Here is a 16,374-nt window from a genome sequence, read left to right as displayed (position 1 = left end):
CATATTGTTTCTTGTCTTTTATTTCTTCCTGTTTTGCTGCTAGTAGAATTAGAATAGGTTTAATCGAAGTTTTTGCAACCTTGCAACCAACTAAGCCTGTTTCTCTTAGTCAAAAACACATTTTCTTTGGTTAACAAAAATCTCCTTATTTGATCTTGCAAATTTACACCTTCTACCATCCATGATGTGTTTCATGTGTCTCAATTGAAGAAAATGCTGGGCACAAAAGATATAATCTCATTTTGAATCCATCTTGCAGGAAGTTTATGTGAATTGTATGTTATGGATCTATGTTTTTTCTAGTAAATAGAACTGGACCACTCAATTCAGCTTTCAGGATATGTCTAAATTGGAATGCATTTATCTCTTCTGTGTAATTTTGAACTTCTGTTATTTTGGTTTTTTTGTATCTTGAGCAATATTCTCTTTCCATTAAAAAGTAAATAAATAAATAGAACTGGATATTTTTCTCTGCATGTGATTGAAATTAATATTAGTCTTGCTGACAGGCTGTTACTGCTGGAGATGTCCTCAGTGGAAACTTTACTATTGATGATGTTGTTCTTCCTTTGCCTGGGTGAGAGTAGCTAATATTTCTGTCCTGTTGAAAGTCTATTTTGGTCGTATAATTGTTGTGTGAATTATTTGATTGATTTGTTTGTTTATTGCAACAGATCAAGAGTACTCTATCCCACAAATGATATTGCTGAAGTGTATAACGATTTAGCGACTAAGGTCCTTTATTAATCTTAGCTTCTGTCTAGTTTTTGTATTTATATCAAAATATCTCGAGTTTTTCTTTCTACATTGCGTTTTATATATGTACTTCTCTTGGATTTGATTTAGAGCAAAGTACACTTTTGCTCCTTGAAATTGTTTAAGTTTGATGTCTATTTGATCCCTGGGAGTTTCAAAAGATATTTTTTAATTCTTTATATTTTAGAAATGATTCTGAAGGGTCCTAAGCTCATTTGATCATTAGTTGACCACATGAAAAAATGTTGGGGTAGTTAATTTGTTGAAATTAGATTATGTTGACATGGAAATTCTAAATGTAATGGAAAGTATATTTTTTATATTCTTATTTTATAATTGGGTCTTTCCATCTCCACCCTCTCCATTCTAAAATATGAAAGGTTCCAGAAGATAGATTTGAGAAGGAATTGATGGACCTAAGATGAGGACTTTTTGGACGACAGAAGAAGCACAATCTTGAGCAAAATTTCTTACTTTTATATATTTTTGAATGATTTTGAGCAAAATTTTCGGAGGGTGGAGATGGAAAGATCCAATCATGAAATAATGATATAAAATTATTATCCTTTTCCATCTCATCTAAAATTTTTATGTCACCATGGTCCACTCAACAAGTTAAACGTTATGGTGTAGTAGGAAAATGGTATTATGGTTAACTCCTTGATTTATTAGGATCAGGATTAGTAAGAATTTTCATCCTCCCAGTAATTCCTCATACATAACCTTGAGCTTAGTTGTTCTTGAGCGATTCTTGATACATCTTGCACATTTTTTCATACCATAGGTGTTGATTCTCTTGTTGTCTTTCTTGGTAATTGTGGTCAAGGCTAATTTTTGCCCTATTCTCTTCTTCAGCCACACGATGTTCTTCTTTCTTTTTCATCGGGTGTTTATTTTCGGCTGCCTCTGCCTCGTCAGAAATTTCGCCTTAATGTAATTTTGTGTGTGTTTCCCGATTTTTCCTCCCAATTAGGTTGTGCCTTCTCCATTTTGAAAATAGCTTCGTTTTCTTTTTCTTTGATTTCTTCTTCTTCCAAAGTGAGCTCTTTCTCGCACATTTTACGTTTTTTACTCGGCTCGTCTTCATTTTTTGTCCCGAAGTATTGTCAAATTGAATTGCTTTCTAGCCTCTATATTTCTTCATAGATAATCGTTTAAAGGTTTTTCCCATGTATTTTCCCTTTGTTTTTGCAACCTTTTTTCAATTTTCTCAGTAAAGACGGCCCAGTCTGATTTGTTCACAGAAAAATTTGTTGATAAATAATGTGTTCATAATCTAGTGATAAGAACCTGATTTTCATCATCTTCAACATTCGTTGCCAGTTTCTTATTGGACTCTTGCCCATCAACTTTCTTTTCATCTGAGTTTGATTCCACCAAACCAATGCCCTTGATTTCAAGTTGAAGACAATTAATTTTACTTTTTTGTTTTCAAGTGTGTTCATATAATTGAAAATTTTCTCTACATTCTTTATCCAATCGAGTAAAGTTTCTAGGTTGGAATTACCATTGAATATGTGGATTTTGTCTTCTTGGACTTGGTCATATTATTGCTGAAAACATTGCCTTCCTGCTCGGATTGGTCTATCACCTTCTCTTTCGAATGAAAACAATTCAGTGTCTTGAGCTTCATGGATGGGTTCTTCGAATCTTGGAGTTCGAAAAACTATGTGATCTCTCTCTTGTGAGTTCCAGTTGCCTCTTCTTTTTTCTGTAAAACTTCTTCCTGCCTCTATTTGGGTAGGTCTTCTTCTTCGTTCATCTCCTTCGTTTTCCTATCCTTGTTGAGGAAGGTTCATCAAGACAAGTTCTATCTGTCTTGATATTTTTGCTACAGTTATATTTAATTTGTCCACCCTTGTTATTCCATTCCAAACTGCATTAGCATCTTCGTCAGAATCGCTAGAATCACTATAATCTGATTTCAAATATGAATATGGATAATTGAGCACGGGTGAAACTATTGCATTGGAATTCTTCTTTTGAATCACTTGAATTCATTCCAACCCTACTTTTGGGATGATATTTGACTTTCTTGCCTATACCAATTTGAATCATTTCTCAAATCTCATGGAGTAAACTGTACTTTTTAAAACTCAAGAACAAAATAGATAGCGATCTCAAACCTTTGAGATCTGAAGTGTATTGTGTCCTTTTTATTTAATTACTTAGAATCTAAACTAAACACAACTAGGTCTATCCCTTGCATAACATGCTTGAGAGAGTAATTTCTGTTTGGGCATTAGGCCCCAAGTTAGCATTAGCAATTAGGATTAAACTACTTGACGACCACCGAGAATGAAAAAAAAAACGGGAATTGACAAAGGAAAATGTACATGCAGTTTTTCTAGAGCATGTACTATCCACTTACCACACTAGGTACAAACCTAAAAGCATTCGTGTAACTATTTTAGCTACGTCATAATTTGGCATCTTGAACAGAAATTGGTGGACAACTTGAAGAAATCTTTCTTTGTTGAGTTGAAAATACTGACAACCTAATATTCAAGTCTTCCATACTCTCAGGAGGTCTGGTCTCTCTGCCAAAAATATTCCTGACTTCTGGTCTTAAATATACCCTTTCCTACCCTTGGCCAATATTTGGGGACACAATTTACATAAATAACTACCCTCATCTTCTACCTTAGTGGTGTAAGAGAAAGCCTGAAAAAACCGCATAAACCGACCAAAACCCCTCATTGGTTCAGGTTGAAACTTGTTGGGTTAGGCAGAAAAACAGATTGAAAATTGAGCCGACCGTTAAAATATATATTGTAAGCGCCAATGCTTAACTTCAAAAAGCATTAGTCTCTTTGTCCTCTGAGCATTAGTGTCTTCAAATTTTATCGATAAAAAGTTTGTTTTCATTTAAAAAGAACCTAACTACAAAAAGCACTCTTGTTAGGATGGTCTTGGGTTTGAAACTGGGTGAGTGCAAGATTTTATTTTAAGTTGAATTCTTCTGGAAAAAAATATTCCTTCGCTGAAATTCCCTGCGCACTCGGTTGTTTTATGAAATCGAGAACCAAACCATCCCAAAACACAAATCTGAGTAATTCGGGTGTCATATTTTATCAATAAACCGGATTCGGTTTCATGTTCTTTATTTCTTTAACCGATTAGTTGGTTCGGTTTCGGGTTTATTCAATAACTGAGCCGAACTGAGAAGGAAAATGTTTGCTCTCTCCTCCCATTTCCCTCTCTTTCTTCCTCTCTGATCAACCTTCTTCATCTCTTTGCCTTCCTTCCGCAGTCTTCTTCCCTTTCCGACCATTATAATTTAGCACCCTTCAGCTATCCAGCCATCAAAAGCAAGATTATTTTTGTCCTTTCAGAATTTAAGTTTATTATGGAAGTTCTGCATTTGGTTTGAAGAAGGTAATATTTTGTGGAGGACGTTGAAAATAAAAAATCCTTGCCATTAGTCAATTCTCATTTATTGGTTTTTGGATTGAATTTTGGAGCTTCTGCAAGAATAGGTTGCTTCTTTTTTCGCACGGAAAGCTAAGAACGATGCAGGGGTCATCAAAATCTCCAAATTTGCTGCCAGTTATGGATGGGGGTTGAGATGCACTGTGTGGTCTCTTCCATATCTTGTTTGAAAAGTGGAATGACATAAAGCACCCTAAGCCAGAGATTGTGAAAGGGTATGGTGGCTGGATTTCTATTAGAAACTCACCATTGGTTTATTGGAGTGTTGACGATTCCAAAGCTATTGGAGGGTACTTTGGAGGTTTTGAAAGCATCTCCTTAGAAACTACGAATCTGATTAACTGTTTGGAGGCCAAAATAAAGGTCAGCCTAAATCTGTGGGTTTTTGCCAGCTACAGTTGAATTACGAAATACAATTAGGGGCAATATTTTCCTTAATTTCGGGGACATCAAAGCTTTAGAAGCTCCAAAGGCCATTGAAGAAGCTTTTTTCATTAGCAATTTCAACAATCTGATTGATTTACTAAGGTTCAACTAAGTTCCTCAACATACTCGAAACCAGGATTTTCGAGGAACCCTTTTGAAGTCTTGATGGAAAAGGAGGTTTGCAGGGAGTTGGCTTCATCCCATGTTTGCCGGAAATCCCATCCCCAAGTCTCAAAGTTTCCAGAGAAGCACAAAACGGCTATCAGTGACGATGAGGAAATCGAAAGATCAAATTTAATGAAGACTGAGAAAGTTTCGGTCAAGCCAAAACTGTTGCCCAATAAGAAATCAAAGGAAGTTGAGAAGGTCTTCAAGGAGGACAGAGAAAGGAGTAGACAATATAATTAGTTCGACCAATCGGATTTCACTTTAATAAGGTTATCAAAGGAAAATCAAAAGTTAACAGGGGTGGAAGTTTCAAAATGGAAGATCGAAAGCCCTAGTGGGCCCAATTCAACCTTTCCAAATTCGTTTAACAGCAAGCTGATATCACCAGTTTCTTTCTCTGAATTAGCTCCATTATATTAATCAACAGATCTGATCTAAACAGAAGTCCAGCTGCCAAGAGTTCCAACAGTTCTTCTACTCTATTGTCTTCTTCTTTAGCCATCTCTTCTTCAGGCAGAATAAGCATGCATAGTCAAGTTCCCATGCCGATTACTAGATCAGAGCCTTAAAGATCATCATCCCCGAAGTTCAAGTACTCTGTTTTCTCCCAGCCTAATGCTAAGGTGAACTTCCTAAGAGACACACCTATTCACACTCCAATCTTTCCTTCTCAGTAGAATTGTGAGGCCGATTTTGTCTCCCCCTTCAGTGTCAGTTGTGAGGAAATTGATCAATTGGAGAAGTCTTCAGAGGTTGCAAAGCAGAATTTGAACGAACCAATATTGGCAGACTTGGAGGTTTTTTTTCCATGTGTCGAAGAGTTGGCAGATGATTAGAAAATTGTGGAAATCTCTTTGAAATCCCAGTGCAGTGAAGTACCCGCTCACTTGAAATCTGTGGTAGAAGACTGCAACCTTATTTTAGCTTAACTTTCAGCTTTACTCTTTGTTCAAAGCCAGGGAAGTTAGTAGGTAAGTTGTTACGTGGAATATGAGGATTAAAATATCCCAAAAAGAGATGGGCCATTAAGAGATTCTTGAAATCACATACTCAACCTGGAGCTCCAAGCATGTAGGCTGAGACTTTGTGGAATCAGACGGATTCTCAGTAGGTTTGCTCACCATTTGGGATATGAACAGATTAATTGTATTAGTCTTTGAAGGGAGGATACTCTCTAACTGTCAATTGCCTCAGATTGTGTAAAAAAGTTTGTTGGATCACAAATGTGTATGGCCCGAATGACTACAGGGAGAGAATTTTTATGGCCAGAGTTATTTTGTCCGGATATTGCTCACACTCTTCGTATGTTGGTGGGGATTTCAACATCACAAGATGGGTTCATGAGAGGTTCCCTATTGGAAAGGCTACCACTACCAGAGTTAAGGTAGATGGACACATTACTTTACTTGCTGGTGTATACTCAGAGACCCTTGATAACAACCAAGATAATTTAGCTGGTTGGTCACAAGATGGGTTGAGAGGTTCCCTATTGGAAAGGCTACCGCTACCAGAGTTAAGGTAAATGGACACATTACTTTACTTGCTGGTGTATACTCAGAGACCCTTGATAACAACCAAGATAATTTAGCTGGTTGGTCACAAGATGGGTTGAGAGGTTCCCTATTGGAAAGGCTACCACTACCAGAGTTAAGGTGGATGGACACATTACTTTACTTGCTGGTGTATACCCAGAGACCCTTCGTAACAACCAAGATAATTTAGCTGGTTGGATATGACAGGCTCGAAGCAGGCCAGAATGCAATCGTTGCCGTCATGAGTTATAGTGGCTATGATATAGAGGATGCAATTGTCATGAATAAATCGTCACTTGATCGTGATTTTGGTCATTGTATTGTTTTTAAGAAATATTCTTCTGTCAACCAGAAGTATGAAACAACAATGCTGACAGGATAGCAAGGCCAGGTAGAATGAAGATTTTACAGGAAATATGCAGATGTTAGATGATGATGGACTTGCTGCACTAGGAGAGATAATTGGACCAAGTGACGTTTATGTCAACAAACAATCCCCCATCATAATGAAAGGATCACCCTTACCAGGAATACCAGATAGTGCATATAGACCTTGTAGACAAGTATTTAAAGGTTCTGAAGGAGAGCCGACAGTGGTTGATGGGATGGCTCTTTCTACAGATAAGAATGACTGTTTATGTATCAAATTCTTCATTTGCCTGACCTGTAGACTAGAGCGGTGATAAGTTCAGTAGCAGACATATACAAAAAGGTGTATGTGGCACAATTGTGCAGCAAGAAGATTTCCCATTTTCTGCATGTGGAATTTCTGGATCTAATTATGAATCCTCATGGATTTCCGAGAAGTCATGATAGCAGTTCATGAATATTTTACGATTAAGATGTTCTTTGGTTGGTTTCAAGACAGCTCCGCTCTTTCGTTTTGTCCTCCTGAGATGCATTTCAAGCTTTTCAAAAATTACTTCTTTCATGGATATAGTTTTTTGACGCATGTTTGTTTCCTTTCCTAGCACTTCATTTCAATTGAATTTAGTAGCTGTTTTGGTTGTTTTTCTGTCTTGTTTGGAGTTTGTTAAGCTCTTGGGCCTCGTTTTGTTTGTTTGTATATTTAGATTCTGAATTCTTTGTCCCTTAGAGATTCTAGCTCTTTGTATAATTCTTTTGTACTTTGAGCATTAGTCTCATTTCATTACATTAATTTTTTTTATAAGAAACATGTGTATTCATATATAAATAAAGAACAACCTAAGGGCAAGAGACAAGAGGGCCCTCCCTAAAAGAAACTAAAAAATGATGGCCTTCCAATTGTTGAATATCATTGAAAGGCTATAATTACAAAAGTGTTTGGTGTAACTCGTACTCCACCAAGAAGTTGTGTGTTGCAACACAGTCCAAAAAGAATCAAAAGAATTATAGCTATCTTAAAAAATTGTACTATTCATTTCTTTCCAAATGCACCACAAAAGGGACCGAGTAGCACATTTCCATAAGATGTTTCCTTTCAGGCTATAACCTCTAATGTTGAACCCTTCAATCATCCAACTATCAACCTTACTAGGAAGACAAAGCTCCAAATCAAAAATTCTAAACAAAGTGTCCCAAGCTGTCTTAGTAAAGAGACAGTGCAGAAATAAATGGTCCAAGGTTTCCTCTTCATTACATTAATGAAGAGGCTCGTTTCTGTTTAAAAAAAAAAAAACTGAGCCGAATGGAACTGTTTACGCCCCCAATCTATCCATTTTTCTCTTTTGTATGTATACATGTGTAGATGATCGGAATGTTATTTTGCTAGAAGTGTTCTAAAGATGTGAACAAAGTCAGAGCATTTGTGTTATCTGTGCTCATATTTCTTGCTCATTTACATCAAATTCAAGATCTCTTAGAGAGTTTATAGCTTTCAATAGCAATCTTCAGTACATTAATGACCCATAAGTATGTCACTGTGTAACTATTTCGCAAGTTGGATGATAATGATATCCTTTTGGGGAATGAGGGTGAAGCTAAGAAGCAGATATTTGAAATAATAAGACGTCAGGATTACTTCACTTTTTTTAAAGAAAAATTAGGACATGCGCATGGTGAGGAAAAGTATTAAATATATCTTTTAAATATATATCATTTTTATATAACAAGATAATACTAGGTCAACGAGTTCATGCATTTGGCTTGATGTATTTCACTCTCAGAATTCGTTCTGTATGTCATATGTGTATTTTGTATACTTCAATACATGTCTAACAAGCGTTAGACCTACTTTAACTATGTACAACTAGTTTCTAACCCGTCTAATGCACTGACAAAGTGCTTAATATGCGTCTAAAACATGTTGGAGGGTCTAAGTGTCCAATATATTTTGAACAAGGACACGCCTAGCCAAACTAAGAACAAAGATTGTGGAGTTTTTATTTATTTATTTAAGAACAAATGTACAAGGAGGGTGGAGCCAGGAGCTTGTGCTGTATTTTTTTCCCTTCTAGTAGCATTTACTTTTTACTTCAACCTTGTATTCTGTTTGTTTTTACTAATCTTGATGTTTAATTGTTTAGGACTCGATCAGCTTGACGAATTCTGTACATAATGTAAAGTATGTTTAAACTCCAATGAGATTATGTCATTTTCTCCTGTTCCTATCTTCATTGTATTTGTATAATCTTCTCTATATTGCACTTAATGGAACCGGATTTCCATAGGGAATTTTCGATTACCAGTATGACTGGGAGCTATCGGAGAGTTTTTCAAAGACCAAAGGACTACGAGTGGTACTTTCTGTTAAGTTCAAATTATTTATTCCTAGCATTTATGTATCCACTAGAAGATTGAATTCTGTTGTTTGGCAGGGAATTGATCTCATATGTTGATCGTAATTTACCTCTGGCACAGAGTGATTTACATAACCTTTTGAAGTCTCAAAGTGTTGAAATTAGTAAGGAAGAAAAGATAGCCGATAAATCTAAAAATGAAGATTCATTGGATTCCACTGATCAATCAGTGTGCTGTAAAAAGAATATTCAACTTGAAGCAGGGGGAAAGGAGAATGAAAATGGGCAAGGCACTCAGGATCCTCAGATGGCTCTCAAGCTGAGCTTTACTCTCCCGGCATCTTCTTATGCTACGATGGCAATTAGAGAATTGCTGAAAACATCAACTTCTGTGAGATCCACTTTTTCTCTTTTTCATTACTAGATAATAATTATTGTCTCGTTCAAATGTAAGATTTTGGTTGAAGTAGATTTCTGCAAACTTTCTCTAAACCTTTACTGTAGAGTATATGCAATCTGAATGTCGTGTTATTGTTTGTTATTGTTTTACTTTAGAAGTCTTGGAGTTATTGTTTGTTTGTTATTTCAGGTTGCTTTCCACAAAACTTTAAACTAGGGATTAGCTTTGCCATACATGGAGACTGATGGGAATTCAGAGAAGTTCAGTAGGAGCATAAAGGTAAAACAAACTTCCTACTTACTTCGGAAGTTGATTGCTTTTATGTGGGTGGTAAAAGAATGAAAAATACAGAATGTGATTCTAAGTTTCTTTTGTACATTGCAAATGTTGCTTGTTGGTTGTTTAGCCTTTAAAAATAGGTGGGTGAGTCAATTTTAACCTTAAACTTTCAATTTCATCAATTTAAACTGAAGACGTATGGTTACTTTTGAAAGCAAGTGAGCAAAATAAACAAATAAATCACACAAAATTCATTAACAAATTGATCAAATAAAAAATTCTCATACTTATCAATAAAATATCCAAATCCAACTGGCTAAAAACATCCAACATAAGTAAAACTAATACCAGCAAAAAAGTCTTACTCAATGATAAGAATGCCTGTTGTTCTATCCATAGGAGCACAGATGTAGATACAAATATAGACACAGCGTGGACAGAGTGACGTAACATTTAAAAAAATTTAGGGCACGTCTGTGATTATTACATACATTTTTTAAAATGTGTACATTTTTAAACAAGGAAATTTGAAGTCAATTTATTTATGCATTTATAATCTTAAATAGTTTGTTTTATGTATTTCCTTCTCAAATTTTATTATTATGTGGTGCCTATTTAGTATGTAATAAGTGCTCGATACACATCTAAGGGATGTTGGTCCTATTGTGACTTTGTACAACTAGTGTCTAGTGACTTTGTACAACTAGTGTCTAGCACATTTATTGTACTAACAAGTGTCTAAAACTAGGAACTTGACCAATTTTTTTAGCACATCTTATGTAGTTCAAATAATCAATGATTTTCACGAAAAGGCTGTGCGAATATACAATCAATCAGCAAGTGGTAAGTATTTTTATCATCATCTACTATTAATGAAAGAAATCTACCACCCTACACTCATTTGTTTAGTGAGTTCTTAAGAAACAGTCTTGATTTGGTTCAATTTTGTTGTCAGTTCTCCAGATTTTTTTCTTATTTTTATTCTGTGCGCAAACGTGGGCACCCCTAGCCCTCACTCACTCCTACCTTGTGTTGTTGTCTTTCGAAGTTGTAGATACATGATAGATGAACCAAGTTTTGCATTTGCAAAGCTTGGTAAGTATTTTTATAATTATCTACCATTAATTAAAGAAATCTACTACCCTAACTCGTTTGTTTAGTGAATTCTTAAGAAACAGTCTTTGATTTGGTTCAGTTCCAGTTCTCCAGGCTATTTTCGTATTCTTTTCTGTGTACAGGGACATGTGCACCCCTGGCCCTCACTAACTTTTGCCTTGTGATATTGCATTTTGAGGTTTTAGATACATGATAGAAGAACCAAGAGTTGCATATGCAAAGCTTAGTGCCCGCATGGGTCAATGTAGTTGCATTGCGTTGAATGCAGGCTTTATCATTACCTATTTTCTGGTGGTTATTTTCTTGAATAATTTGAATATTTTCTATAATCCTGCCCGTTTGTCTGTTTGCAGAGAGAACCTGGGGACAAGGGCACTTCGGAGAACACGAAAATCTTTCTAGTGAGCCAATCTGCTGTTTCAGTTTGGACCAATTCCGTTTGAGGTAGGCCCATATCTAAAACATAGTTAATTTTCTACATGCACTTGTATGAAAATCCCAGAAATTAATGGTTAGAGATGTACGGAAACGTTTTCTTTGAATGTCGAGTATTTGTATTGAAATGAATTAAATTAAAATGAAAATGACCATGGATTTTTTTTCAAGTGAATGGAATGTTCCTTTATTGTATTCATTTGCATGAACTTTTTTCTTCTAACTATTCTGTTAATCCGAGCATAGTTTAGTAGTTGAATATTTAATTCCCAATTTCAAAGGTTAATGGTTGTAACTATTGAACTAAAAGATAAAAGAATAAATGTTCACCCAATATCCGTCTTTTGGAGTCTTGAAAAGGGTTTATAGAAATGGCTCAATGCTTGGAAGTTGAGTTTTTGATTGAAAGTAATCACATCACATACAGGCTCAAGAAAAAGCTTAAGGGGACCTCCAAGTATAAGAACCAAGTAGCAGAACAAAATTAATGTATTCAGGAGGTGAGATTCAATAACGATGAAAAATATAATAGTAACTTCGAAAACTAATTTTCTCAAGTTGGAAACAAAAATATATGTTTTGAATTTTGATTATAATTGCTGCTTTGATAATATATATGATTTTTCCCCTTGAAATTAAGAATTCAAAATAAAAAAATTGAGGTAGATTGGTATAAGTTGATATTGAAACTCTGTTGTGAGTTCTAGAAAAAACGATTTTGAACTTACAAGCCATTTGTCAATACATTTGTCCCTAAAGAAGTCTTTTTTATTTGTTAGAAAAGGTAGTGAAATTCATATTAATAGGATGAACAAATTCACCTATAAAGAGCCTTTCACCGAATACATTCAAGACCGAATTAAAAGGGTGGATCGACTAAGAAACCGATGTGTTATGAATTTTGTTCAAGTTAAACCAATCCGTTTTATTTAAATCACACAACAAATGTGCAACATATGACAATTACAGCAATTTATCAAACAGGATTTTTACAACCATGAAGCAATTATTTTTACAGCATTAACACACACAAACATTTCCTTCATAATACAGTGGGCCTGATCAATCGGACACAATGCAATCAAATCAATTCCCCCCACCAATATCTACCTTTGGAAAACTACTCTAAGCGCCATATTTGACAAGACTTCCAAGACTATTGTATTGGTAAAGAAAATGGCTTATTTGACAAAATTTAGGCCTCCGGAAACTTCGCCAATATAACTAAGAAACCCCTGCACTTTTAGCCTATAACACAGAAAATAATGGCTGCTACCACAAACTCCGTTGGTATTATTCATTGATTCAGATGAACCCTCCCAACAATAAGTCACCACCAAACCCATCCCCTACTTTCCAATAAACCACAAATTATAAAGAAATCAGTCATCTATGCAAAGTCTTTTTTCCAATACTGTACTATGGCTACATTGTAATGAGATCCAACACAGGCAAGATAATTACGAAGGCTTCAGAGTCAGTTACACATAAGAAGAGATTAATCAAACACCAATTTAAAGTCTCCCAAAGTCTCCCATTGAACCAGGGCATCAATAACTATAAGAGGCAAATCAACAAAATGAATAACAATTACAAATAACAAGAGCGAGCATTTGCAACCCAAAAGTGTATTATTCACTAATCCATGAATAATAAACTAACTGTATAACAATATGAAGAAATAATAATCAAAGAAACCAAATACTTTACCGTGCAAATCCTCCCTCTAGTTAGTACAAATTTGCATAACTTGTTATGCAATTCTATATCGGCACATATCTCTTAACTGCCTGCTTACCCGCAACTGCAGCTGCAGCAGCAATTCCTCCAATAGCACCGGCGATGGCAGCCGACCTTGGCCCAGACGCCGCCTTATAAACAGCACCAGTCCCCAATCCAGCTACAATACTGTTTAAAACATCATCAGAACCTCTCAAATGAATAACCCCACTTTCCAAACCAGCAAAAATCAAGCCAAGGATCCAAGAGAGTTTCCAGCCCTCCGGCCAAGCTGGCCCCCAGAGTTGAGAACTCGATTGAGACGGAGTTTGACAGAGTCACCAGGCTCAGCTGCCCTGAGGCCCTGAATGGAACCCCTGGCGCCGCCAAAAAGGGCGCCGGAGAGGTAGCCAATTCCGGTGTAATATTGGAGGTTTTCGCCCCAAGAACGGTGAGGCCTGGCGGCTTCTTCGAAGAAAAGATGCTCGGGGGCGGTGGGGAGCTCGTAGAGCTTGGTGATCGGAACGTGTAGGTCTTGGTAAGGGTGATAGAAGCGGGATTTCCGATCATCGGGTGATTTGGAGGAATTTTCCATGGGAGGAGGAGAAAGGGAGGTTTTGAAGGAACAGAAATTAGGGTTTAGGGTGAGTTGAATCAAAGGTTGGAGAGAGAGAAAACAATGGCGAGAAAGAGAAAGAAATGGTTTCTCTTTCTTTCTTCAAAAAGCTTCAAAGGGTTTGAAAGGGTTTATGGAGAGGAAGCTTCGTGAGTAGCGTAGGGTTTAACGCGGAACTAAAAACAAAGAGCTAAAATATAGAAAATAATAAAAATAATTAATACCTTTTTCATCCAGCTCTATATACTATTTATAAATAAAAGAATTCTCTCCTTTAATCCCCTCTGCATTTGGTGTTATTTTTCAATTCTCCTTTTGGTATTATTGGTATTCTCGTAAGTTTGTATTCAATTAATTTTATTAATTGTGGTTTTCATGTTTAAATACTTGTGTATTAAATATCGATGTGATTTTTATCTCTTTGTCTATTTTAATTAATTTTAATTTTTAAATTATTACTAAGTTTGGTTTATTTCTTGTGATGCAGAGAAGTTTAAATGTTTTTTTTTAAAAAAAAAAAATGGAGAAGTTTTGAAAGAAATTAATTTCAACTCAAGAAAATAATAAATAAAAAAATACCATTCAAAAAGTCTAATATCAATCTATCTGTCTATGTTGGGTCAAGTTTGCAAGCTCTACTATCGTTACTTTTATGATTACAAGTACATTTTGATGAACTTTTAGATTTACCTACCCATAAAATTCTTTGGTGTCTAAGTCTTTCAACTTTACAATTACTAATAATGGGAGGTAATGTTTTCGTGACATCATCTTCATCTCTCCAATCTAAATAAATTCCAAATCGATTAAACACAACTGTTGTGTATTGTTGACAATGTTCTTCTATAATAAAACTCACCTATAGGAATATAGATGGTGTTGTGCAAAATGAGAAAAAAGAAAAAAGATTATACAAGAAACTCATACTCAAAATATCACTAAAACTATCTAAGCAACTCATACTGAAATTAACTATCTTGATATATAGAAATAAATTTTTATCTCTATCGATCTAGGAGATAGTAGTTTATCTTTATCTATCTTAATAAAGTCTTTCTCTATCTATCACAAAACAAAGTGATAGACAAAGATAGGAGTCTATCTCCGTCTATCTATCTGTTATAGACATAGATCTATCTCTTTGTAACAGACCTTTTCTTTTCCAAGTAGCAACTAGGAAAATCTTTGTGATAGACAAATTTAGAAGTCTATCTCTCACTATCTAGAGATCTATCTCTGATAGACAGAGATGAAATTCTATCTTTATCTATCTTTGCCAAGAAGCTAGTTGTCTATCTTGTCAATCGTAGATAGATTGTGATAGTTTTATATTCCTTTGTGTCAATTCTGCTGCTTTTGCTTAATTTTCTTGGATAAGGGAATAATGATGAGCTCTATCATTTTCTATTAAGATGACGTCAATAAATGAGTTTTGATGGTTTGTAGTTCTTGGTTTATTGTTTTTTCTTTTTTTTGTTTAATTTTTTTTGTTAAATAAATTAGCTTTTATGAAATTAACTATCCAATAGTGATGGATAAAAATATATTTCTTTCTATTTATCTCAAATAGACAATGATAGAAGTCTATCTCTGTCTATCACAAAGCAAAGAGATAGACAAAGATAGAAGTGTATTTCTATCTCTCTATGTGTTAATTCGAGATAGAGTTCTATCTTTGTCTATCAAGATAACATCTATCCCTGTCTATGTGTGATAGTCAAAGATAAACTTCTATATCTTTGTATCACTAAAGTATTATTGACGCTTCAAATTAAGGACATAGATAAAAGTTGGGTGCCTTTCACTTATAGTGAGAGAGAATTAATTGAATCTATGAATTTAGAAGATTAAGATAAAAATAGATCTATCTCTATCATGAAATAAAGAGATAGACAGAGATAGACATATATCACTGACAATTTGTGATAGATAGAGATATGTCTATCTGTCACACCCCTTCCCAGAATTCTTTAACTTAACCCTAACTTAGCTCCAAAAGAAGGTGCGAGGGTTGGAAGGTATTGCCATAACTTGACAACACTCACCAATCGACTAAACTTGCCTGACTCAACTAGCAGTCTCAAAACAAATGCATGCTTTTATCAATAACTTTGACTACTAGTTATAACTCATGTGAGACAATAGTGGAAGTTTAAACATGAATATTCAATGAAAGCTTAAGCATGATATAACTTTTTTTGGGTACTAATCTGACATATATTAACACAGACTTTTATAGCAACAGTAGTTATGCTACATGCTCACCCTAGATCTTAACTTACCGAGTTCATACTAGATCTCAATAAATCTTATTAAGCATTTTAAACTGATTGGCCAAGTAGTAGTAAGCTCAACTCTCAAGATGCACAATATCTACCTGAAGGGTGAGAAAACATTTGAAAGGTTAAGTTAAAAGACTTAGTGAGTGACAGTTTTATAAAACATGATTTCAAACACAATTTAGCATAAAACCTTAACTTTAAGAAACATTTAAGCAGTAAGAAATCATTTCACAGATACTTGTAAACATTAAACTTTTGATAATATTTCATAGATCTTTTGTAAACCATGGATTAATAACCCATGCAGTACGAGCACTTCATCGTCATAAGAAGGACTGGGCTTCAAAGCACCTTTATCAATAGTAAATGTACTAGGTGGGAGAACACCTCATCAACTAAAGAAGGACCTCATTATAGGCATAAAAAGTATACCTTCCCTGATGGACTGTAGACCATAGGCTCGTTAGCCTTTCCATCAGTAGCATAGTTAACC

The 16,374-nt window shown here is 35.1% G+C and overlaps 2 protein-coding genes across 2 annotated transcripts in view; one reads left to right on the top strand and one right to left on the bottom strand.

The window, feature by feature from the left end:
- The window catches only part of LOC116406344 (multisubstrate pseudouridine synthase 7-like), a gene marked incomplete at its 5' end in the record, with an annotated part of 32,905 nt that extends 21,442 nt beyond the window's left edge, over positions 1-11,463 (top strand). The window contains 7 exons of the mRNA XM_031890061.1: positions 510-577; positions 675-735; positions 8,822-8,859; positions 8,966-9,034; positions 9,113-9,425; positions 9,624-9,713; positions 11,183-11,463. Of these exons, the coding sequence (XP_031745921.1) occupies positions 510-577; positions 675-735; positions 8,822-8,859; positions 8,966-9,034; positions 9,113-9,425; positions 9,624-9,650 (576 nt within the window). The remainder of the gene's footprint in view (positions 1-509; positions 578-674; positions 736-8,821; positions 8,860-8,965; positions 9,035-9,112; positions 9,426-9,623; positions 9,714-11,182) is intronic.
- A 1,237-nt stretch (positions 11,464-12,700) lies between these two features.
- Positions 12,701-13,801, bottom strand: LOC101211511 (mitochondrial import inner membrane translocase subunit TIM23-3). Its single transcript, XM_004142477.3, is given in 2 exon segments — positions 12,701-13,242; positions 13,245-13,801. Coding segments are annotated over 2 exon segments (549 nt in total). The 5' UTR covers positions 13,579-13,801; the 3' UTR covers positions 12,701-13,027.
- Between the last annotated feature and the right edge of the window lie 2,573 nt (positions 13,802-16,374).

This window comes from Cucumis sativus, unplaced genomic scaffold (genome assembly GCF_000004075.3).
Source record: "Cucumis sativus cultivar 9930 unplaced genomic scaffold, Cucumber_9930_V3 scaffold90, whole genome shotgun sequence".
In the NCBI taxonomy this organism is placed as follows: domain Eukaryota; kingdom Viridiplantae; phylum Streptophyta; class Magnoliopsida; order Cucurbitales; family Cucurbitaceae; genus Cucumis; species Cucumis sativus.
This window is presented reverse-complemented; position numbering and strand designations above follow the sequence as displayed.